Source organism: Leptodactylus fuscus, chromosome 4 (assembly GCF_031893055.1).
Source record: "Leptodactylus fuscus isolate aLepFus1 chromosome 4, aLepFus1.hap2, whole genome shotgun sequence".
Classification (NCBI taxonomy): Eukaryota; Metazoa; Chordata; class Amphibia; order Anura; family Leptodactylidae; genus Leptodactylus; species Leptodactylus fuscus.
This window is the reverse complement of record NC_134268.1, coordinates 95,400,821-95,427,173: the sequence shown is the minus strand read 5'-3', so window position 1 is coordinate 95,427,173 and position 26,353 is coordinate 95,400,821. Positions and strand designations below refer to the sequence as shown.

At 41.0% G+C, this 26,353-nt stretch overlaps 1 protein-coding gene across 1 annotated transcript in view; it reads right to left on the bottom strand.

Moving 5' to 3' along the window:
- JARID2 (jumonji and AT-rich interaction domain containing 2) overlaps nucleotides 1–26,353 on the bottom strand; it is a 140,174-nt gene that overhangs the window by 19,152 nt on the left and 94,669 nt on the right. Inside the window, exons 6-11 of the mRNA XM_075270818.1 lie at nucleotides 21,467–21,696; nucleotides 16,164–17,178; nucleotides 11,887–12,383; nucleotides 5,777–5,869; nucleotides 1,235–1,353; nucleotides 1,084–1,154 (exon numbers count right to left, since the gene is read on the bottom strand). Coding sequence (XP_075126919.1) covers nucleotides 1,084–1,154; nucleotides 1,235–1,353; nucleotides 5,777–5,869; nucleotides 11,887–12,383; nucleotides 16,164–17,178; nucleotides 21,467–21,696 — 2,025 coding nt within the window. The remainder of the gene's footprint in view (nucleotides 1–1,083; nucleotides 1,155–1,234; nucleotides 1,354–5,776; nucleotides 5,870–11,886; nucleotides 12,384–16,163; nucleotides 17,179–21,466; nucleotides 21,697–26,353) is intronic.

The window sequence follows — 26,353 nt, the reverse complement described above, 5'->3', positions numbered from 1 at the left end:
GTCTGTCAACTGGGCATTGTGTATTCAGATGCATCGTAGAGGTATACTTATCAAACTCTCACCAAAAGGGAAACAGCCCAAAAGTAGCATCTGTGAGAGCTTTTATAGGGCAGTGGGGAAAGCACTTTTATACTTGCTTGCGGCAACCCCTGTAACCAATTACATACCTTGCTGAGACTTAAAGAGGATCCCTCACCAAGTACCAAATGTCATTATAAAATAGCTCTGACTCTCCACGTTGGCAGAAACCTTTTTATTTAAAAAATAAAATAAAATGCAAGGGGGCAACATGGTGGCTCAGTAATTAGCACTGCAGCCTTGCAGTGCTAGAGTCCTGGGTTCGAATCCTGCCAGAAACAACATCTCCAAGGAGTTTGTATGTTCTCTCTGTGTTTGCATGGATTTCTTCCCAAACTCCAAACACATACTTATAGGTAAAAAATGTACATTGTGAGCCCTACATGGCACTCACAATCTTTAAAAAAAATAAAAAATAATAATAATAATAATAATAATAATAATAATAATAATAATAATAATTAGGGGCAACACAGTGGCTCAGTGGTTAGCACTGCAGTCCTGGATTTGAATCCTGCCAGGAACAACATCTGCAAGGAGTTTGTATGTTCTCCACGTGTTTGTGTGGATTTCCTCCAATTCTACAAAGACATACTAATAGGAAAAAATGAAAATGTACATTGTGATCCCTGTATGGGGCTCACAATCTACATTTTTATAAAAAAAAATAAAAAAAATAAAATACAAAAGGTTCCCACCCACACAGAGAATCAGAGCTTGCTTACATGGTACCCTTTCATGGTCATATCTTTTAAATGGGTGGTCAGAATTAAAGAAAAACACCAAACTGTTCAGAGACTCGCTGTATGGCATTTAGCATTTTGTACTTGGTGACAGATCTTCTTTAACTGCACATCGAGTTTAGTAGCAATCCAACATTTCTATCGTGGTGTGTATTTTGATTTTATTTTCTGTCAATGAGTGTATCCTCAACAAATTACTACAAGTCACCAGAATGAGAATGGAACTTTATAAAGTAAGTTATAAATAATATCAGAAATTTACCAGGCACAGCACCAAGGTGTCGCAGGATAGATCCTGAATTATTAGGAAGGACTGTCAGATTCCATCCATGCCTAGAAAACATAACAGGAAACTATATGACTATTTGCACAGCTCCATGTGACAAAGGACGAATACATGAGAATATACTCACCTTGAGAAGGGCTCCGCTTTACCCACAGGAAATCCACTGCCATGAGTTTTCGTGTCAACCTTTCCACAATGCACAGCTACATGACAAATCTTCTGTTCAACAATACGCCAGTACTCTTGCTGCAATAAGGAGAACCAAGTTAGTTTTAGTTTAATATTGAGGTATTGTCAAAAAGTGATCAGAGTTTTAAAGGGGATCTCCAGCTTAGCAACCATATAATTAGTCTGCTTCAAAAACACAGATTCAAATTCACTTCTATGGATAAAGACGACCACCAAAAATAATACAGGACATATAGTCTTGTACTTGGTTTTCTCTATTCAGTCTTCTGAAGGTGGATAATGTGAACTACATTCTCTTTATGTAAGCCACAACCTTTTATATGGGAGCAGCTTTCAACATATTCTTGCAGTGCACCATGTTCAGGGAGGAGCATTGGCGTGACCCTCAACCAGTTGTACCAATCAGAGACATTGAAGCATGTGCTTATATGTTCATGGTTTTTATTAATGTGTAAGTGTCGCTGACACATTGGCTTTAGCCTAAAAAGAGTCGAAGAAGATGGTCGTAAAAAAAAGAGGAAAGAAAGAGTGAGAAATTACTGAATTTTCCAAGCTGCAAAAAAAATAAAATAAAATAAAGCTCAGTCATCTGCCAATTCGCAAAGACTAACTGCTTTTTTTTTTAAAAAAAAAAAACCCTAAATTTCAAGTTGTTAACGTTGCTCATGGTGGGATCATTTGGACAGATGAGCCTACAAGTGATCAAATGGCCGTATAATGGCCATCGAGAAGCTAATCCGTATGGCCAGCTTTAGTCTGTGCTCACATACATCAGAATTTCTATTTTTCTGTTCCATTTTAGGAATACAGATGTAAATCTAGATTTTATAGTCTTGCTTAGTGACTGATACCGTATTTTTCGGACTATAAGACGCACCCAGGTTTTAGAGGAGAAAAATAGGGAAAAAAAATTTTCAGGCAAAAAATGGTAAAATATTTAATATATGGGAGTTGTAGTTTTGGAACAGCTGCAAGGCCACATTGACAGGTGACCCTGCAGCTGTACGGGGATGTATAGGGCGGTTTTTTTGTGGGGCCAGGTGTACTTTTTAGATATACCATTTTGGGAAATGTTTATTGCTTAGATCACCTTTTATTTAATTCAGAGGCAAAACAGAGAGAAAAACCCGGCAGTTTAGCACTTTTGATTTTGACGTTCACTGTACATAAAAATATTAGTAGACCGGGCATTTTCAGACACAGGGATACCTAATGTGTATGTTTCACAGTAATGTTATACTTTTATATGTATTCTAGGGAAAGGAGGTGAACTTTTATTTATTTTATTTTTTATTATATTTTTTTTAAGTGTTTTTTTTTTTTTTTTTTTACTATTTTATTATCCCCCGCCTAGGGGGCTTGAACCTGCAATCATTTGATTGCAAGTCCCATAGACGGCAATACAAGTGTATTGCCGTCTATGGGAGATTCTATACATTACTATCGCGGAGGGTCATAGACCAGCCGCGATAGTAATATATATCTATGACAAGCCTCGGAGCCTTCATTAGGCTCCCGGCTGTCATCGGAACAGGTCGGCTCCTGCGGCCTCGCCGTGCAGGAGCCGGCCTGCATCACTGAAGGTATAGGGCCGGTGGGGACCGGCCCCGGGGCTAACTGACTGCCGGGACCTGTGGAGGAGGAGTGGATTTGCAGCATGGCCGCACTACTGCCACCGCTGGTTTTCTTCAGCGGCAGTAGCGCGGCAATCTGCAGGCCCCGGCAGCTAAGACAGTCCCCGGCATCTGCTGTAATAGACCGGCGGATGCCGGGGAGTGTCTTAGCTGCCAGGGCCTGCAGTATTGTCACACTCCTGCCGCTGAAGAAAACCAGCGGTGGCAGTAGCGCGGCCATCCCACATTCAGACTATAAGACGCACCCTCATTTTCCTCCGAAATTTTTGGGGAAAAAAGTGCGTCTTATAGTCCGAAAAATACGGTAAATATCTCTCTATCTCCTAAACCCCTCCTGCTTTATAACATGCTACCTGCATATGAATGGTTGCCTTTAAACAAGAATGGACATTAGAGGCCAAAAAGATGACCTTTACAGTATGTAGCACATGTCACCAGCAGAAAACTTTCCTCTAAAACATTCATAGTCTTAAAACCACCGCAGACAGGCAAATACCTTCCCCTCCAGGAAACCCACAAAGCTCTACTATTTTGAGTGAAGAGCAGGAATCATTTCCATATTTACTTGCAGGTAACATCATCATACCCAATAATACCTTGTCCAAAATGGTTACTTTATAGAATTCAGGGGAAATAAACATGGCCATCACCAATAGCACAGCACAAAATACACATGGAATGGAATAAAGGCTTAGGGTTAATAGAGCAGAGCTGAGGCACAATATTCCTCTTTAATTCTATAGCAATTTTATCAAATCCCAGTTCAATCCTCTCCCAGCTGCATTGCAAAGAAAGGTGTCAGGCCCATCACCAAACTACAAGTCTGCCTCTTGTATTAAGTTTCCTAATATATATTCCAGTACAGCTCAGTCATCGCTTGTTATTTATACTCCTATATATTAAATCCCTCAGTCTGTCACTAGTGCATTAGGGCACAATGGCAGGAGCATAATAATATGCAGCTTGTTCTGTGCAATGTCCTAACATGACCTACTACATAATGCTGGTGCTGTTGGGGCGCCTTCACATTTCACAATCTCATTTCAGAGGATGAGATTAATTTTGTTCTAGAAGTTTTAGACAGCCCAACAAGAACATAAATATCATGTACACCACAGATTATTGCTAGCAGCTGCTCTCCATTCCCCATGAAACAAAGTGGTATTATACAGGTCAGCTACAACATGAATATTCCATATGGACTACAATACCATCATCAGTCTAACTACTTCTGGGAAAACCTCAATCATTTCCAAACCATACAGCAAAACAGACACTGCTACAAATCACTTGTACAAAAAAAAAGTAAAAAAAAAATAATATACATAAAAAGTTAACATGTAGGGCATTGCTTTTGTAGCACATCAGCCACTTCATTCTAGTAATAGCCTCGCCTGATAAGACAATGATAGCAATATGACAAAGTCTCTTCTGAGCCATTACACTTAGGCTGCTTTCACACGCCAGCGTTTGGTCTGTAATTTTGTTCAGTGATTGTGAGCCAAAATTAGGAGTGGCGACTACACAGAGATTAGGTATAATATAAATATTTGTACCTGTTCTCGGATTTTAACCCACTAATTTTGGCACACAAACACTGTCGAAAATCACTGACTGTAGGGGCCACACGGCACTGCAGACTTACAGAGCTAGAGTCCTTGGTTCAAATCCTGCCAAGGGCAAAAAAACATTTGCAAGGAGTTTGCATGTTCTCCCCGTGTTTGCGTGGATTTCCATCACATTCTCAAAAAAAAAAAAAAAAAAAAAGACATACTGAAAGGGAAAACAAATGTACATTGAAAGCCCTATGTGGGGCTCACAATCTACAAAAGGAAAAAAAAAAAAGAAAAACTGACTGTGTGAAAGCAGTCTAAGGCCCCACGGGCTGCATCCACAGCACTAAAGCGCTGCGGGAAGAACCGCTGCGTGAACGCATTGCAGTTCTTTCCGCAGCGCTTTTAAGAGAAAGTTCACAGAGTTTTCCTCTGCAGACTTTCTCTTAACATTATATCTACGGGAAAGCCGCTGGAGTTTCCGTAGATATAATTGACATGCTGCGATTTGCAAAGCTGCAACGGCTTTGCAAATCGCAGCGTGTCCGTGCTGCGATCTTTTCCACAAAGTGGGGATGGGATTCGCAAAGTGCTGCGTTTCCGGTCCGTGGGGCCCCGGCCTTAAAGAGGTTTTTCCAAGAATACAACTGTAAGTGCCTGATCAATGGATTTTAACCACTTAGCCTTCCCACTAATCATGTGAAAGGGGTTCTATAGTCCCCACTTAAATTCTATGAGACCACAATGTGGCCGAGGACTGCATAGCCATCTTTGGCAGTCGCACAGAATAAGAAGAGTTGCAGTGCGCATTACTCTACTGTCACTCCCTTGAAAGGGTGGCAATAGGTCCTGAGTTTTTATGGTTAGTGTGAGTCCTAATGGTCGGATTCTGCAGGTGGTGTTGCAGATTTTGTTGCTTTTTTTGAGCCAAAGCCAAGAATGGTTCTAAGAAGGAATGGGAAATATCTAAAACTCTTATACTTCTCCGGTCTGCTCAATCCAATCCTGGCTTTGGCTCATAAAACCGCAGCAAAATCTGCAACAATAAAAGCAGCTTTTCCGTGACATGGAGCCTCAGCCTAAATGCAATACTTGTTTTCGTGATATGTGTTCCAGATGAAGGAGGTAGCCATTAGTGTATATATGGGTGATATTAAACCCTGCATATTTCCTATATGCTTCATCTTGTTATTGTTCCACTGTCTTCTCATAAGTGTTATAGATACACATATACATTCCATTACTTCTTTCCGTTCTATACCACTGTACAGTTATGTACAATTAGTTGCTCACCTCCACCTCTGCTACTGTTGGCTCTTTGTTGAAGCACATATTCATGACGTTCCTTGCTGTCCGGAAGAAGGTGGTGAGCGACATGGACCTTCCCTGCAGACAGCAAAAACAGAATTAGAATGATACATACTAAGGATACAGGAAAAAAAAAAAGTAAAGCAGTTCCTGTTGTCTGTGCAAAGGTGATGGTAGGATGAAATAAAACAATCTATATGGTCATCAGAACTGAAAAATATTACAGAAATGATGTACATATCCCAAGAGATCAGCAATTCTCTCTGTTTGGAGATGGGACTAAGGATCTCCTGGAGGCTGAAACGTCGCACGAATGCGTGTGAACAAAATAATCACATTGGGAGGCGAAAAGGATTCAGGAGATATAAATAACCATGTCCTCTGCATGATCTCTACAAAACACCTACAAAACGCCTTTTTCTCACATCAATCTTTTGGTCAGAGATAGGGAGCCAAAACCAGGAGTGTAGATTACACAGAGGTAAGGTATAATGGAAAGATATGCGCTTATTCTGGGTTTTGATCCGCTCCTGGTTTTAGCACATAATCCCTGATTGTTCAGAACAGGGCAAGAGCAAGGTACTGGGCCATGCTTGCAAACATCTGACTACCCCTTTGCAAGAGCACAGTGAGTGCAAGCAAGGCCACCCCTTCTAGCTTGACATGACCCCTGTCAGGGTGCAACAGTATCAGTTTTTGTGAGGAGGGGCAAGCAAACATACTGGGCATGCCTCATTTTCAAGATTCAACTGACACATGAAGTACCCATGTCTCAGCTTAACCAAAATTAGGGTTGGGCAATTAATTGAAAAATAATCAAATTCAACCGTTAATTCAGATAACTGATGCAATTTTGTGCACAACGGTTATTTTTTTTTCTTTTTAAATTCCCTATCAGTATGTCTTTGGAGTGTGGGAGGAAACCCATGCAAACATGCGGACAACATACAAACTCCTTGCAGATGTTGTCCTTGGCAGGACTCAAAGCCAGAACTCCAGCATTGCAAGGCTGCAGTGCTAACCACTGAGTCACCCTGCTGCCTATGGTTATTTTGGTTCTGTTGTTCTGTGTACTCACAAGCTGTTTCAATTGTACCAAAGACCTAGCCAGTGTAGTTAGCAGAGGACCATGGGAGGTAAGCATACACAATAGACAGTGCAAGGCTAGGTTCAAGTCAGCGTTAAGGTTTCCATTTGGGAAGGGGGTGCTCCATTTGGGGACCACTCCAAACGGAAACCTAACCGACTTAAAACGGTTATCTGCAGACCCCATAGACTATAACACTAGACATTTGGAAAAATCTCATCCACTATGTTGCTACTGTGCACAGCGCCGCACCTCTAGTGAGGCAAGGTGAGAAGACCGGCTCGGGTGGCACTCCGGAGGGGGTGGCAGCACAGGCGATTTATTATTTTTTTTCCTCCCCCCCCCCCCCCCCCCCCCTAACTAACGCAGGAGAGCTGCCACTCTCCTGCGCTGGTTCAGACGTCTGCATCTCAGCGGAGGTGGCGTCATCAAGCCGCCTACGCTGAGACGCAGACGTCTTACTGCCGGGTGAAGAGGTGGCGGCAGCGGGAGCAGCAGCGAGGTCGGTAATTAAGATAACTTTTTTTTTGTTTTATAGTTTGTTTTATATTTGAGTATCCCCAGCAGGTAGCAGCTTATTTACCAACCTCCCCAGACCTGCTCACTGCAGCCCCTTCTTCCCCTTGTACTATAGGCCGCGGAGGGCGGTAGTGAATAGGCCCGGGTCCAGGCTGCAATCCCACTACTGCTATTATATTCGGGGGGTCTTTTCAGACCCCCGATTATAATAATCGGAGCCCCAGGGGAGGTGAGGGAACATAATAAACAGTGTTACTTACTAGAGATGAGCAAGTACTATTCGAAACGGTAGTTTGGAATAGCACGCTCCCATAGGAATGAATGGACACAGCTGGGGCCAGCGTCCTACCGCTTAACCCCGTCTGCTCCCATTCATTCCTATGGGAGCGTGCTATTCCAAACTACCGTTTCGAATAGTACTCGCTCATCTCTATTACTTACCCCTCCGGGATCCGATGTTAATCCTAGCAGGCTTCGGGCCTATATGGTAATGTCCCAGATGTCACATGGTCTGGGATATTACCATATAGGCCCAAAGCCTGTGCTAGCAGTACCATATAGGCCCGAAGCCTGTGCTAGTAGTAATAGCCTGTTATTGCTAGCACAGGCTTTGGGCCTGTATGGCAACAGGCTATTACTGCTACCACAGGCTTTAGGCCTGTATGGTACTGCTAGCCCAGGCTTTGGGCCTATATGGTAATATGCCAGACCATGTGACGTCTGAAACATTACCATACAGGCCCAAAGCCTTCTAGGATTAAAATCGGATCCAGGAGAGGTGAGTAACAAAGTTTATTATGTTCCCTCACCTACCCTGGGGCTCTGATTATTATACTCGGGGGTCTGAAAAGACCCCCGAGTATAATAATAGTTCATGGGTTTGCAACTGTGGGGCAGAATAGAGCTTGAAGGGTCCACTGTGACCCCTGTAACCTCTATTATGCCCCACAGCGCCCCCCCTGCAACCTCTATCATGCCCCACAGTCTATTGTCCCCCCCCTCTGTGGCATAATATAGGCTGCAGGTTATATAGATAGATAGATAGATAGATAGATAGATAGATAGATAGATAGATATATAGAGAGAGAGAGAGAGAGAATGATAGAGAGATAAAGATAGAGATGGAGGCGTGGAAAGTGAGGAGTCAAAGATGTCTGTGTTTCAAACTTTACAGAGTCAAGTCAAAGCTGCAAGAAGTGGTCATGGCGGTCCAAAGGGAAGAGACGGGAAATGTGAGAAGACGTCTCCTGTGAGTATTACTGAACAAACAACAACAACCAGAAACACACATCAGTTCCTGATGCCAACCAGCATGGTCCGGTCCTGCAACTCTATTTTTTCCTCCAGCGGATGTCCCTGACACACATGACCACTGAGGAAGGGACCCAGGAGGTCAAAAACGGTGAGGAATTCCAAGGCAAGAGAGCAACTAAGCAACAGGACCGGACCGCATAGGGAGGATGCAGGAGAACCAGGAATAGGCGAGCATGATTTTTTTTCCCCACCTCCCCGGCCTAAACAAAATTTAAGCCTGGACAAGAACTTTAACCTCTTCCCACTCCATATTCTAAGAGTATTTCACTTTATAGTGTGTACCCCTTGCCATACTATTAGGCTGGAATTACATGGTGCTGTTTTGCTGCATACAGTAATGCCTAGCACATTACTATACATGCCACTTCTATACTAACAGCTAATAATAAACTGAAAGCCTCCTGTACCTGGCTGTTATTATGCAGGTGACGTATGTAGTGACACAGGATACTCATTACTACAATTAAACACTAACCACTTGCAGTTTTTCAGCAAAAAAGTGTAAGACCAGCCTCAAACAGCGAAATGGGAGTGAATGTGAATGACTGGCTATAGACTATAGGGCTAGTTCACACGTAGGCAAAGGGGCGGATTTTGACAGCGGATTTCGCTTCAAAATCCGCCCCTTTACAATGGTGGTCTATGTAGACCACCGGGCTTTTTTTTCCGCTAGCGGTGGGCTGCCGCTAGCGGCGAAAAGAAAGGACATGCCCTTTCTTCAGGCGGAAGCCGCGCGGCTGAGCCCCCGGCAGCTCCCTCCTATGTCAGCTCTTTCATTTGAGCCGACAGCGGAAGGGAAAGCCGCGACCGCGATGGTCACGGCAGGCGGGTTTTGACAAGAGAGAGACGCGGCTCACCGCGTCTCTCTCGGTGTCAAAACCCGTGCGGGCTGTTCACATGTGAACTGACCCTAAGGCTCAATGTAGTGAACCGAAGCTATTTAAAAAAATAAATAAATAAATCCTGCAGAAAAAAAATGCATAATTTTTCTATTCTATCTATAGGAAAAGTCATGTTTCTGTAGCTAATATTTACATTCTTTTGATTCTTAAAAACACATGTGTTTTTGAAAATGTAGCTCATCTGCATTGTTTTTTTCCCCACAGCATGTGAATATTAACCAGAATCTCATTCACTTTGCTGGTACTGTAAAATATAGCATTTTTCCCACTCCGTTTCTGTTGCAGCCAAAAAGACTGTTTATGTAACATGAGACTTAGCTTAAAGAGGACCTTTAATGTCCTCATGCATAAGCGATTTTATATACAGCTAGAAAGCTGACAACGCAATGAATTCAGCGCACTGTCGGCTTTCCTGTTATGTGTCCCAAAAGGGCTGGAGATATCGGTTCTGTTAGTTTCAGCACCGATCTCTCGCCAGTGTCAGAAGGGCGTTCCTGACAGTGTAGCGGGGGAAAAAATTAACAGCACCAATATCTCCAAACCTGGGGCACATTATGGTACTGACAGTGTGCTGAATTTAGCATACTGTTTACTCTCTATCAGTATATAGAACCGCATATGCATGAGGACATGAAAAGTCCTCTTTAAGGCTAAGGCCCCACATTGCAGAAACGCAGCTTTTTTTTGTTGCAGATTTTGTTGCAATTTTTTGAGCCAAAGCCAAGAATGACTACAAAAGAAATGGGAAATATATAAAAAGTACTTATACTTCTCCCCTCTGCTCAATCCACTCCTGGTTTTGGCTCAAAAAAACGTATCAAAACCTGCAACCAAAAAAGCCGTTTCTGCAACAAGGGGCCTTAACCTAAAAGTGTATGCAGACAGTAGTTGGGATATATATTGTAGTTTTAATACGTTAACTACATTTTACCTTTACGTTCCACCTATAAAATCTGCAACAGCAGTAAAAACCATGGTAAAAATCACTTATTTTTTTTTAAATGCAGTTTCAACCATATCCAAAGCACAATATCTAAATAAACTCTAATTGTCCGATCATAAAGCAGGCCATGGCGAGACTCTTATAAAGTGCTTGTATCAATTGTCCTAACCTGAGGATTTATTTCCATAGAATATTTATATAATTTATTTAGTAAAAGTTCCAGTTACTTCTTGCCGTATTTCCTTTCTATTTTTACAGTGAGTTCCTAAAACATAACATAAGCAAGACGTGCATGGAATTTTACTACTGCCATACTTCATCAAAAGAAGTAAAGAAAAACAGGATATAAAATCGCCACACCTCAAATGAACATAAACTTGGCAAGGGAACAGAATAAAACAATGGGAGTCAAAAAGTGTGCTGCAAACTGTCTGCACATCTCTACATTCTAGAATTTACAAGATAACAGAACAAATGCTGACAAAATTTAAAGGGTCCCCCTTTTCACACAAGGCTATTGCATTATTTTGACAGTCAGACCCCACCTATGCTACTAATCATTGGCTGGGCAGGGAGCATCGCTGAACAAGAGAAACTCTCAAGGGACACAACACTATTACTGCAGCCCGTTAATGCTCAGCGGTCAGACCCCACCAATTTTGGAATAAATATTTGTTTGTTTGCAGCAATTTTTTTTTGCCCCTTTTTAGCTGAATGTGCCTTTATACTGAGGTATAAAAAAAGGTGCCAAATGAGTCTTGTGAAAGTAGAGGAAATTCGATTCCATTGCCATGATATAATCTGAGGTTTTGTTTTTCATTATACCATATATCGACATCTGCCATACTAGTATGGTAGATGTTGTGTCTTTAAATATGGCAGCCGCTCTGGTTCAGCAGCTGGGTCCCTCCTGTAGAACCTCTCTGGTAAAGGACAAGAAACCTAGTGACCCCTTCACTCCATGCTAATTCAGCACAAATGCTGCGGAGGTCCCCCACTAGTCTTTATTACAGGCTGCCAGTGCTGACCTTTAATAATGGCACGTGGTCACTGCAGCCAAACAGGGGGCTCAGTTGTCGTGTTATATTAGAGGCATTGCTGGCAGTCTATAGAAGACAGGACACCGCCTACGTATCTGCGCTTGATGGGTGAAACATGGTAGGGTTAAGTCATTTTAGACCATATGCTGTTCCTTATATTTTTGAAACATTTGTATAGCCCCTTTAAAGATAATTTCTTCTCTAAAGTAATATTTGCTTCTAAGTGTTGCATGATGTGAGGAAGAACATCAATCTATAATATCTATTACTCTACAATCTATTTTACTTACTTTGTAAATGCACTTGTGTAGGTCACCAAATAAACTCTTATCTTCAGGCTCTTCTTCTGTGCACTCTTTTTCCTGAGCAAAAAGCCTTCGTCTTCCATTCTTTAAAGGGACATCCATTTCTTTCAACTTCCCACGCAGGCCATTACGGTGCACCACTCCATTAATTAATCCATTTTTGGGCTCATACCTTGGGAGCAAATGCAATCTGTAAGAATTCTCAGCATGCCCCTCCAGTGGACCTTTTTTCTTTTCCAAGTTCTCTTTCTCCTGCAGAACTTCTTTCTCCAGTTTTTTGTGCTCCTCGGGTGAAAGGGAGTCATAGGAGAGAAGGTATTGACAGTAGGCCTCCTGTAGTTTTGCTAGTCGATCTTGCGCAGTTTTAGGGATGCGAAGCAGGTCAGCCAACTTGTTCCACTTCTTGAGGTCCGTCACTTGTTGCATGCCTCCCATTTCATTGATGAGTTGGAAAAATCGAGCTAGATCTAACTCACAGCCTCCTACGTAGAGGTGGTAAGGGAAACAAGAAAACATAGTCAAACACTAGAAAGGGTGTTTGTGTTAAAATACACATTAATAGGCACTTGTTAAAGGTCCAAAGCTTCAAAAAGGAATATACACTTATCACTTCAATACTTGCCAAGTGTCCAACACATTAAAGTAGAGCTTAGCACTGGCTGTAACATCTCTCTGGATTCTTGCCTAGTCCTAAAAGCTTATAGTGGTAGACAACCATCAGAGCTTTAATCTATACTGGGTGTCCAACAAGTAGTATCAGACGTTACTCTGACCTTTTATATTTTAGGTAAGAGCTAATCCACTTATTGAGCCTTTTGATCAATTTGTGTTCTATCTACAAAATCTAGATCACATAACTGAAGTATCAAATGATATCCCTCAACACATGCACCTCAGTCCTACCCTCACCTCTGACAAAGGACTAACAAAAGTAGCAATTCCTACTTAATATTCGGTAAGCACAGCAATGGCTAAAAAAATTAGTCATAGCTATGGTATAGATAATGAGAAGTAACAAGAAGAAAGCTAGAAACACGCCCTATGAAGCCTAGCAGACAAGTACAGGACTACATTAAAAAAAAAAATGAAAGATTGGCTTACGTTTCCTCTCCAGAGGTATTGGCTTACATATTCCAACTTACCAAATCCAGAAAGGTCTTGACTAACATTAGAAGTGAGAGGTACCTTGGTCACAGGCCTATTCTCAGGGGTGCTCGCTGGCAAGTTCCCATACTATTAGGCAGTGGAGATCAAGATACACAGCACAAGGAATTTACTGATAGACACTTCACTTCTGGAAGATCATCAATATGAAACTTGTAATACATAACCCCCACCCTGCCGGTTTGTCAGCATGGGGGTCATGTATTAGTGGCTCCATTTATAATCTAGTATTGGAGATGGATCCTAATAGCAAGAGTTCACTGAGGCTTCTGTGGCCTGGTCTTCTGTCAGGGCAGAGTGCTGAGAAAGATTCTTGAATGCCTGGGAGGCATAGCGCCATAAAGAAACACAGAGAGATCAATTTCTTAATAGTTGAAAAAAATGTGTGGATTTCAAAGGGAATGCCACAAAGGTGCTTAGGGTTGTCACAAGTGTAGGGAAAGCCACAGGAATACAATCCCTGGGCGTAGTTATTAAACATTAAGGGGCTTGGGTTTTTTGGGATGTGTATCACATCACATAATTCTGCTAAAGAACAATGTGTGTTTACACCCACCAGCCAACCCATCCTCTCTCGAATGCTGTACTTTATGTGTCGCCTTCACTTTCTACTGAAGCTTGCGACAACCCTAATCATATATATCTCTTAGATATATGCATGGTAGTGTCAGCATACAGAAATCAGAACAGAAACCATTGTACTTTTGGGAATCCTCTAAAGATCAATATTTCAGACCTTTGGAAATTTAGAATCCGATTCAAAAGTTCATTTTTAGAAAATCTGCTATTGATGGAAACATTCAGAGAAATTAGACTGCATCTAATGCGTGAAGATTTTTGTGCAAAACTTCTCGCTATTTAGCAGGAAAGATAGTGGACCATCAACACACTTTGGATCTGTGCTGACACACACTTGAGAATATGATTCAATCTTTGTGCATCAATAAGCACTTACATAGTCATCTATTTCCTCAACAAATCAGTGGATCAGTAGAAGAGCAGATCACACCCTACTGATCACATCTTCCAAAAAATTAGACATACACATTTCACTAAATATGCAACTTGAGCAGTAAAAGTTGCCAGGACATAAATCCAAAACAATCTATGCAATAAAAATTTGGTGGAATAAGGCTGTGGCAATGTAATTTTCACTTGTGTTGTAACTCGATAAAATGCACATTAGAAAAAAAAAATTTGGTTAAAATTTGCCTGTGTAGCGAGGCAATAGAGAGCAGAAAACATCAGCCACTGCACTGAGTAGCCAGGCAAATGCAGGTGCTTATTCAGACACCAGCTGATCGTGGATTGAATCATGTCTCAAAGCTTTTTCATTGAAAAAAAAATAAAAAAAGGTTGTGACATAGTGTACAAACATTTTAACAAAACATTAACAGGAGATCAAAAATTAGGGGCTATGTACTAATATGAAGCAAATGGTCACAAAATACACAAAAGCTGTATCTTAAGAGCTTTGTACACCACCGAAGAGAGAGCAAACAGGCAAACACAGTAGTTACTGGTGGAGAAATACGGATGCGAGAAAGAATTGAGTACGTACCAAAGACACATTATAAGTCTGATAAAGGGACCCTTGGAGAAATGGAGCTCAGTTATGTTTGTTCCTGTGACCTGTGTTAATAATGAGTACCTGTGCAGGACCGCCCCTGAGGAACTGCATTGATCAGCAAACATGGCAGTGAGAAAGTGGCCTGATGACCTCAAAAAATGAGGCAAAAGGGAAAAGAACATCAACCACGTATTCTCTGTGTGGCAAAAAAGGGGGACATCCTGATCTTTGCTAAAGCCTCTCTCTCTTCTACGTTACCATCCAGCTAGTAACAAATTCATCTAGTTTGTTACGTTAAGAGTTAAAGGTTAAGCATGAATTTGAAGTTACTAGCAACAGACAAAAAAAAAAAAAAAGTGTACAAGTCATCTTAGTACATTGCCCCTCTTTGAATAAGCCATAGACTTTGCAGGAACAAGTGTAAAGAGAAGAATAGATAAGAGACTTCATGGACAGCAAGACGTGTGGGTCCATGAGTTGTAAGACATCCCTGGACACACACGGATTGTGGTCCTAGGAGGAAGACACAAAACGTGACACTCATTTCATATTTGTAGTTCCTTTGTAATTTTATCAGCTTTGAAACAGTTTTGGGAAAAATGTTTCAAGTATCCAGGAAAAAATGTCAAACATCAGGGTTTTTTTTTGCTTGTGTTGTCAGTGTTCAATTTAAGTCAAAGTGTGAATTACAAAGTTATCATTGCATTAAGGAAGCAAAAAACAAACAAACATAGATGCAAATAGATATGAATGACTGTGGGTTATGCAAAGTGTTACTGAAACAAATCAGTCACGAAACAGGTAAAAAATGTAAAACACAGAGAGCTCAGAGCAGTGACAAGAGAAAGTGAGCGGGCAACGGCACAAAAGCGCGAGATGAAATCTGGGCACCCACAAAAAGACTCGTCTTTACCAAAGACGAGTGGGATGACACATTGAAAGCATACAGAATCTTAGACACACACACATTTAAAATAATCTTAAGACATATGAATCCTGAAACGCTTACAAAAGAAATCCCTGATGGAGCATAAAGTGGAGCAAAGAGTAATGAAAAGGAGCAACAAAGGCAATGTCTGGAAATGATTGACATTCCTTCAGGACTTAGAATTTATCACATGAAATTTCATGGGCTTGCTGCTTCATTGAAGAAGTTAATTAAAGATCATGTAGATAATCATGAAAAAGAAAAAAAAAGAAAAAATCAGCACAGTGTGCACTGGATTCAGAAGCTTAGGTTTCCTAAATAGAATGTATAGACATTTTTAGACTACTACAGAGGAACTACACCAGAAAGAAGGAACACAAAGGAAATTCCCTAAAATTATCAATCAGTTTTTTTTTTCATTCTCTATAGGAGGTTTATGCAATTGTTTTCATAGAAATATTAATAGGAACTGAAATTACACAGCTGTGGGTCACAAACACTGTCATCTTCCCCTTTGCTTTTGCGGTGAGAAAACAGACCTGAGAATCATCACATGCAAAATATATATATAATTTTTTTTTTTTTTTGTTATGACCTCACCTATCAGAGGAAGCTCATCCATGGTGATGCCCTGAGATTTGAGGTGCTTCTTGATGCAGGCCAGCCGCTGTACATTGGGGCCCCAGCGACGACCGAGCTTATGGATGTGTTGGTTTTGCGTCACAAAGCGCATTTCTTCGTTCAGCTTACACTCTGGTCTCCAGTCTGGTGGCGGGATCACCGTACACATCCCATATTTCTCCACTCTGGTTCGGATGGACTCAATGTAGATCAAAGGGTCATGAAACTCCTTGGCAGAGGGTCGGAGGACAGGAATCTCACACATGGCTACACACCTGGCCCTCCCAGCAACTTTTTCAGGTTTTGTGGAGTCCACAGATTTGTGCGAGGAATCGGTCTGTGAGGTAGAGCGATTTTCACAGCCAGCATCTTCCGTCCTACTGCGTGTTTGTGTAGTTAGTGTGCTCTTGGCTGCAGAGGCCCGCTTTGGCCTGTTTCTCTCCAGCATCTTTTCTGGCACATCTTTTTTGACATGTCCATTAAGCACCTGTTTCTCCGCCGCTAGCCTCTTGCTTCTAACCTCTGGCAAGCTGGCGGATACTTTAATTTTTTTTACCAAAGGCTGTGCCTTGTTGGGGTGGTTTGCCTCTTCCAGACGTCTTTTTGAGTTACGCAGTCCCTCCCTTAGCTGCCGCCCCTCTTCCCTAGTGCAAGTCTTTTGGTTCAACTTGCCATTCACCTTGACACAGCTAATAGCAGTGGCACAGTTGGGCTTGGATGTGGAAAGAGATAGCACCTGTTTACGAGTTTTTGCATTGCTGCTTTCTGTGGTCCCTGAGATTGTGTGGTGAATAGATGAACTGGTTTTGTTGTGATTCAGTTTGGTTGCCTTATCCAGTTCTTTCTTGGCTTTGGTGTATGTGACAGTTCCCTTGGTCACCGTTGCAGTATACTTCACAGTTTTGGACGGTGAAGGTCTTGCTTCTCTAGTCTTTTTGGCACCGACTGCTTTATTACCCGATGATAATCGGGTTATTCCATTCACCTTTGAAACCTGGAAAATTGAGAAAATGGGCATAATGTGAGTCAAAAAAGAAACCATTTACAAACCAGCAAACAATTAATGTAGCAAGTCACAGGTCAATAAATTACTTAAGCTTATGACTTGTTTATGGTGGCTGCTTCCCAGGACACCATACTTCAAGATGTAATATAGTGATATGTTCTTGGCTATAAGTTACAGAAGATCAAGGTGCAAGGAAAGTTCTTCCCTACAAGTTCAAGCCTATAGACCCAAAGGGTAAATTCTCAGCTATAAGTTGAAGCTTTGCTTTTAAACTCGTCTTAGACTTAGGGCTCTTAGCCTGGTTTTAGTTGTCCATGAGTTTAATATCAAACAGTACAAAATGTTTATACATAACCCTAATAGTACAGCTATATAGTGTAACCTATCTAATAATACACTACTAGACATCTGGGATAAGTTGTAAATAAAGTAGTAAATTATTTAGGGGTTTATTCAGCACTACAAAGTTAAGTTTTGAACGTGACTTGTGTAATGTGAGAATAGTATTTGTCTAGAGAAATGTGATCTGTGAAGTTCATCCTCGGTCATTGGCAAGTGAGGGGGAGATACAACATAATAAAGGCGCCCTATCTCCTTCCAGACCAGGCAGCAAGGAGGAGACATTTCCAACAGTCTCACAGCTTATAATTATGCGAGTCTGTCTCCACTACTAATACATGCCAGACTGTCTCACTAAACTGGGAAACATGCTGACTGACACTCTATTATTACTATGAAACTTTAAAGCTGTAGGGGAAAAAAGTAAGTGCGACAAACCTATCCCTGTGTTTTACACGTGTGGACCAATTTACTAACATGCTATAAAATAATACACTCCTCCAAGTATGGATTCCATAGCCTTCCTCATTAAAGCTGTCCCATATCAATGTAGATACAATATATATGTAATGTAGGGTTTGTAATATACACTATACTGAAGAGAGGGGGGTCATCAATAGGGCTGAAAATCTATACCTTTGAGCTTGAAGTATATACTAAAGTTTAATACATTCAATGTCAGTCTGCAGACATGCCGACAGCAATAGTTACTATATCTATAGCAATAATCCTGAAACTCCACACATCAGTACCACAATTCACAATTCAGGTTCCGATCCAAAAAACCCAGTGTGAACTTACCCTTATTAAGATTGGTGTTTTATATACAAGTCTAAAATTAAGTTTCAATGGTGTAAATTGTGACATATTCAAAATTTCAGCTTCCACCTATGTCACGGCTATCTGAAGGCAACTCAGATGGCCTGCATATCCATCAAAAGAAGACTGTGGCCACAAACTGATGAAGCAATGCATACAAAGGTGATCCTTCTAAAGGCCTTTACATGGCACTATTACTGCTTTAGGAAGAAAGTTGGAGCAGGCAAATCTTCCTAGAAGATTTATGCGATTATGTGAATCCTCCCAGCTATCTCCACCCACTTTCCCACCGCTTTTTAAAATTAGTAAGAGGCAGCACAAATTTTTGGTGCAAATATTCCATGCACCAAAATTTGCTACTTTCCCATCACAAAGTTGCCACATATTACTTGATAAACTTCCAAACGTTCCTTTGTATACTCTTTAGAAATAAAGTTAATTTACTCCTGGCAGCCACTTCTGAATGATATTCAAGTGTATCTATGGTGCCATCAGTTAATTGTAGTGCACGTCACTTCTTATGGTGTTTAGGATTAGCTAGTTCCACCATAGCATTTATAAAAATTAGTAGGATGCTACCACGTATTGTTCAGACTGCACCAAAGCCGCATTCAGTGCTGGGGCTTAGAAGTATGTGAAATAGATGAATTGGTGTCAATTATAATTTGGCTGTGTGTTGTCAGAACAATGGGTGTTATTTATTAAGATTGGCACTTTGTATGCCAGTCTTAATAAAGGGTCCGATAGGAACAAGGCCTTTTCGATTTATCACGAGGCTCTTGCCCCTTCCAAAAAAAAAAAAAAGGCAAATTATAACAATTATGTTGAGCCGAGGAATCCCACTCCAGTCCGTCCACATTCACAGAAAGTAATGAGTGAGACCCAGAAATGGAGGAAAGGGACATGCGCCAAAAATGCACTACATTATCACTGATTTATGTCAGAAAACTAGTGTAGATGGCATAATAAACTCCCTCCACTGTGTAACACCTGTATAGTGGAAATGCTTCCCAAAACAGCCAACCTTCAAAGAACATCAGGAGAAAAAGAGGTTTGTCTTCACTTCATTTCACAAACCAGCAAACAAATAGTTTTCTTTAAATAATTTTTTTCCAGAAATTGTCTTTGGGAACAAGAGAAAAAAAAATCTAAGTTTTAAACACAAAAAAAAAAATCGGGAGAGACACTGCAAGCATTGGAATGACAGTGTCTTAACAACCAAGACAAAAATAAATTTAACAAGGATGTTTAACAGAGACACAAGCTACAAAAATACAGTACTTAGAGGCCATGTAAAAACCTAGCCATGTGGTGGTATATGCCTGCCTGTTCCTGCAGAGGAAAGCACAAAAAGTGCTATTCGCCCATCCAGCAGGGAAAAGGTTAAAGCTTTTAGATGCAGCTGCTCCCTGCTTGTTGTGATAATGCTCTGCATTTAACAGACCTCGGTAGAACTGAAGGTAGATAAATCAGTCCCGGCTAGGCTCTGGGTAGACTTTTCCATTTTCTGTACTATTAACAGGAAGGAAGGTATAGTATACAATATATATCCATACAGCAGCAAGCTACTATATCAGGATGAGTATACAGTGCTCATTTACATGCACCCATCTGAATACCTTGTAGTCTAACTAATGTCATGAAACACATGAGAATCCTAGCACCTGTATGAAAAGACATTACATAAGTGTATACTTGGATTTGTGATGTGGATGTGCCGTGGATCTCTCTCACTGTCATACAACGGCTGCAGCAATACGGAACATGTTGTGGATTTTAAATCTCAGAGTTCATTCTTCCACATCACGTGAAAGCCACAAAATGTCAGTAGATTTTAGGTACAAAGACTGAAAAAGGTGGGTTTTATTTAGCCTAGTTTGATACATTTGCTTTCTATTCCTTTTAGGCTTACAATTCGACTTACTTTATACTTTTATTGCAATTTGTCCAACAATAAACAAATAAGAAAGGGTTATAGAATTTAAAGGGATTGTCCAGTTTAGAAAACCCACTTTTCATATAAAGTATTAAGGAATTCTCCTATCTTGGGCAGAGTGGAGAATAGTGACAGAGTCTCTTATTCTGGAGGACCTGTCAGACATCCCACTCTGTTTCCCCTGCAGTGTCGCTGCAAGGAGATTAAACAATTGCTGCCATGTTCCCCTCGCAGATTACAGCCGAGCACTGGTGATCCCAGCAGTTAGACACTTCATGATCAACCTTTTGTCAAGGGACATTTTTAACAAGCAGAGAGTACCCAAAGCGGAGAACCCCTTTATCTTCACTGACTGATGCCAATACATTAGCTTGTATGTACCTAAAGTTATCATAATGAGTTACCTTAACATCAGGTTAACAATAAGGAAAACGCATCAAAGATGAAAGCATATTCCTTCTTAATCCCAGCACTGTAACTAGTTACAAGACTGGGTAAAAAATATGCAAATCTATTCTCCAGGATGTAATTAGGAGAACAGTCTCTCTGTATGCTGCCCTCTAGGGGCAGCCCCCTTAACATCATGCATGACTCAGTTAATAGGCCTACTGACATGATGCGGGGTTTATTGCCAAATTAGTATTTCTATTCCAAAAGGAACAGATTCCCAGTTACAAGACTGTCAGTGAATGTGACAAATGTGCTGAGATGGGCTGAAGAAGGGGAAGACAGAGAGGTATTAATAGATGTTACAATGGATAACATACCATGCTCCAGTAGAAAGATCAGGCCAGTATGTAACATTGAGATTTAATGATCTCTTAGTTTCACTAGAACTCTATTTTGTCCCAGTGCTTTGCTATGGGCTATCTTTAGTAAGTTGCCTTGGAGTGCAGAATTTCCCCATCTTGCAGCACTGAGAAGAATCTGGGAGCCAGGCGTAGAATATCACTAGTAACAAATACTCTCTAGATTTTCCACATACATTACCATGGCCTGAGGTGCCATAAAGTCTGTAGCATTAGACGCTTCACCCTGCATCAGCAATGTCAACGCTTTCCCAGGTATAAATATGTATTGTGCCAATTACAATGCAACGGTGAAAACAATAAAAATCTTAAGACTAAATCTAAGATTTTGTAGGGCTTATTTTTCCTTTAAGCAGGCGAGCATAAGGTTTACCTGTTTCCTTAAATCCTGAGCCGATCTAAGATGACTGTGGTGGTTGTTAGCAGCGAGCCCTTTGGCGTGTGAGCCCGTGTTAGAAGCAGGTTGGTGATTAGCAGCGGCAGACTCTCTCCGGCTCTCGGCTTTGTGATCGCTATTCTTCTCTTTCCCTGGTGTGGCCTCTTTGCTTTTGTGTCTATGAGAAGTTTCTTTGTCCTTCGATGATTTGCAAGACCCGTTAAAGACTACAAAGTAACAACATAAAAAAAGGTTAAAACATATAGAACAATGATCTTCCTTGACATGATCAAATGACAAAAAAAGGCTAACCATCTGCAGCTGTATTCTCTCCCACTGGATCTATGCATTACATCACAGCGATTGAAATCTTCAATATGTATTCATAAGTAGTTTAGAAATGTTACCTTTACCCACTGCAGAATATTTCTGAGGACATGGATTTAATGTGCATGGAGAAGAAACAGTCAAAGGTAAAGTACAATCTTTTAAAGATTAAAATAGTTTTCCCAATTGAAAAGGCAAAACATTTTTGCAAATCTAAATCATTCAAAATGTTGAAGAGTTTTAAAGAATTTTTTTTTACCCCACTCATCTCAGTGGTGATTTTTTTTTCTTTATTTCCTTATTGTGGTCAGTAGTATGACTGCCTAACAACAGTTCCACATTATGGAAATCATGGCTGGGTTTCTAACAAGTGCTAGACTAAGTTCTTCCCTTCATGGATGTATCCATTGGCAACTGATCAAGATAAAAAAAAATATATAACTAAGGGGCCATTCACATCGCATTTGATCATCAGTTTAACTGATCAGTTTTGCAGAGACAAAAAACTGATGCGAAAAACTGAAGACAACAGATGTAAAATGATCCATCCGTTTACATAGTCAATGTTAAATTAAAAAGCTACTGTAGGACAGAAAAGTAGAACAAACCACAAAAGAACGGACAGAGACTGATCCATTTTTAATTAACATGGATTGTGTAAACGGATGTCATCATTTTTCACATATGTTTTTTGTATCCGCAAAAAACACACCGTAAACTTCCATACAAGCCGGGAACTGGGCCACAAAAGGGGACAGGCTTTATCTATACTCTACACAAAAATGGGCATTCCTAGGTGGGCTTTACTGTTCAGATTTTGGCCAATGAAATGTCAACAAACATCAGCAAGATTAGCAGTGAAGGGGGGAAATAGAAAGGGTAGGCATTCTGGGGACCAAAAGTGAGAGGGGAACCAAGTGCAGAACCACAAGTCAAAGGGTTACTATACTGGGGACCAGGATTGAGAGAGGCAGCCATACTACGGACTAGGAATGAGAGGAAAGCCATGCTGCAGACCAAGATTGACAAATATGCCATATTGGGGCCATCAAACCACAAACTGTGCAGGTGACTAGGGGAGTAACAGATTTGGAGCTTCTTATGGTTACCTATGATGTACAGTACAAGTAAATTGTACCATGGTACAGTGCCATGGTGGTTTTATTAACCCAGTCAAGCCCTGGTTCCGTGCAATATGCTAAAGAATATAATACATAATTTTGGGGAGACTGTACTTGTTTGCTGACTCTATTAGACACTTAAGCCTCAATTCTGTATATGTTTTTCTTTGAAAGGAACACCCCTATAAAAAAACAAACAAACCATTTTTCTGCGCAAATTTGGATGGCCAGATCAAAGAAATTTCCATGTATTACATTAGCTTACTATGAAGTATCATTTACTATACATATTAAAATAAGACCTATTACTAGCATGATCACTAGACACCTTTTTTAAAAATAAATAAATACGATAATCCTTTAATATTCCAACCATGGGGAAATTCAATAAGACTACTGCACATTGTATTGAACTGAAATAGCAGATCATAAACCGTTACCTTCTACAACTATGATCCAGCTAAAAATAATAGCATATATTAGCATATAACATATTAATTCTCAAAAACATTCAGCTTTATTCACTTCACTATCATTTGATGTCTACATTTCTAACAATATCTTACGCATAAAATTAAAACAGATGCAAGCTTGAGTAGATGTGGTTTACATGAACATTTTCTAGGTAGTAAACGGCAATAGTGTCTTATTGTAATAGAAAAAAAAAAGGAACTGCTGTTTTTTTCACATTGTGAGATTTCTACACTAAGTGTTCATTTGTGGTTAGGTTCCTTACGTGATTATGTTCGTAAAGACAGGGCTGTAAGAGACATGGGAAGTGGCCTGATGTAAGGAGGGGAGATAAACCTGAAGGCGCTGAGAATAAAAAAGGGGAAGGAGCAGAATCCATCATCAAAAAACTGGGGATGTGAAACTGCTGTTAGTTCAAGAGGAATAAATGTTCCACGGTATTATGGAATGAATAGATACTCGTGGTTTTAGATTACCAGATCTATGGTGTTGGGAACAAAGTTACCGACTCCGACCCCATACTTCTGCATGGAATCAATCACCAGTTTTCTCACGAATTAAAGGAGCTTTACCAAGTCTGTCTGACAATGGCCATTTATAAAGAAGTCAGAGTCAGGCTGTGGGTAGACAGAGCAGCCGAAGCCAGTGCTTTGGCCTACTGACTCCACAGCCATATACACTCAGCGGCCACTTTATTAGGTACACCTGCCCAACTGCTCGTTAACACTTAATTTCTAATCAGCCAATCACATGGCGGCAACTCAGTGCATTTAGGCATGTAGACATGGTCAAGACAATCTCCTGCAGTTCAAACCGAGCATCAGTATGGGGAAGAAAGGTGATTTGAGTGCCTTTTGAACGTGGCATGGTTGTTGGTGCCAGAAGGGCTGGTCTGAGTATTTCAGAAACTGCTGATCTACTGGGATTTTCACACACAACCATCTCTAGGGTTTACAGAGAATGGTCCGAAAAAGAAAAAACATCCAGTGAGCGGCAGTTCTGTGGGCGGAAATGCGTTGTTGATGCCAGAGGTCAGAGGAGAATGGCCAGACTGGTTCGAGCTGATAGAAAGGCAACAGTGACTCAAATAGCCACCCGTTACAACCAAGGTAGCCAGAAGAGCATCTCTGAACGCACAGTACGTCGAACTTTGAGGCAGATGGGCTACAGCAGCAGAAGACCACACCGGGTGCCACTCCTTTCAGCTAAGAACAGGAAACTGAGGCTACAATTTGCACAAGCTCATCGAAATTGGACAATTGAAGATTGGAAAAACGTTGCCTTGTCTGATGAGTCTCGATTTCTGCTGCGACATTCGGATGGTAGGGTCAGAATTTGGCGTCAACAACATGAAAGAATGGATTCATCCTGCCTTGTATCAACGGTTCAGGCTGGTGGTGGTGGTGTCATGGTGTGGGGAATATTTTCTTGGCACTCTTTGGGCCCCTTGGTACCAATTGAGCATCGTTGCAACGCCAAAGCCTACCTGAGTATTGTTGCTGACCATGTCCATCCCTTTATGACCACAATGTACCCAACATCTGATGGCTACTTTCAGCAGGATAATGCAATGCCATGTCATAAGGCTGGAATCATCTCAGACTGGTTTCTTGAACATGACAATGAGTTCACTGTACTCCAATGGCCTCCACAGTCACCAGATCTCAATCCAATAGAGCATCTTTGGGATGTGGTGGAACGGGAGATTCGCATCATGGATGTGCAGCCGACAAATCTGCGGCAACTGTGTGATGCCATCATGTCAATATGGACCAAAATCTCTGAGGAATGCTTCCAGCACCTTGTTGAATCTATGCCACGAAGAATTGAGGCAGTTCTGAAGGCAAAAGGGGGTCCAACCCGTTACTAGCATGGTGTACCTAATAAAGTGGCCGGTGAGTGTATAATACTAGTACTGTGGAGTTGATAAGCCAAGACACATCCTTCATGTGTTTTCTGTGCAACAACAGGCAAAAGGAGTTAAGCAGCCACATAGATTGAAACCACCTATTACCATTATAATGAGTGATAAACTAAAATTTTGTCGAAAATTCAGGTCAAGGATCTTGCAAGTACAGTATAGGGGCCTCCCATCTCTCCTTGAGAGCAGATGTGGAGTATAAGGATTGAGCATTTTGAAGTCTGCTAGAAGATAAAGCCCCAGATAGAAATTCGGTACAGCCCTTCATATATGGAGTTTCTAGAATGTACCAAGGTTGATCACCACTGGATTTATCGGATTCTTATTAAATTGGTGTGCGTATATATCATAGTGTGTTATCTTGGAAGGTTTTAAAAATAGCTTGTTATACTAAGATTTACATTTACAAGGAAGTGGAATTAAACGGAGCCCCACTGAAGACTGATGTGAGTGAGTAGACCGTGTGTACAGCGAGTGGTAAAGAAATATAGAGAAAAATTTATTTTAGCATTATCATAAACCTCAAAAACGAGAACGAACTTGACTATATGACTCCACCCAAAATGACTGCGTACGTACATATAAGAATCTACACAGTGCAGTTCTATTCCCAGACGAACTATCAAGTTAACTGGGAATGTGACATGGGGAGAGCTCAAGTGAGGTCATAGCAAAACAAGGAATGAAGCCTTCAGCACAGTTTAGACAGGCAGGAGATCAGCTGAACAGCATGCAGCCAGAGAGCAGAATCATTTCAAGACGCTAATGAGATTTTCTACATGCAGGCTGTGCCAAAGTAGATCCAGATAGAAAAAACTATGGATATTAAGAGAGCAAGTGATGCACATACAGCTGTACAAATACATCTCCATCACTGCCATCAAAACATCATTATGTCATATAATTAATTCTGGCACAAGAGGAGAAAAAAAACCAAACAAAAAACCAAGGCTAAACACACAGCATCCCAAGACATCGAGGCTTAGAGGGAAGCACAGCTGGCAGCAGCCACTCGGAATCAATGCCAGACCTCTGCCATTTTGT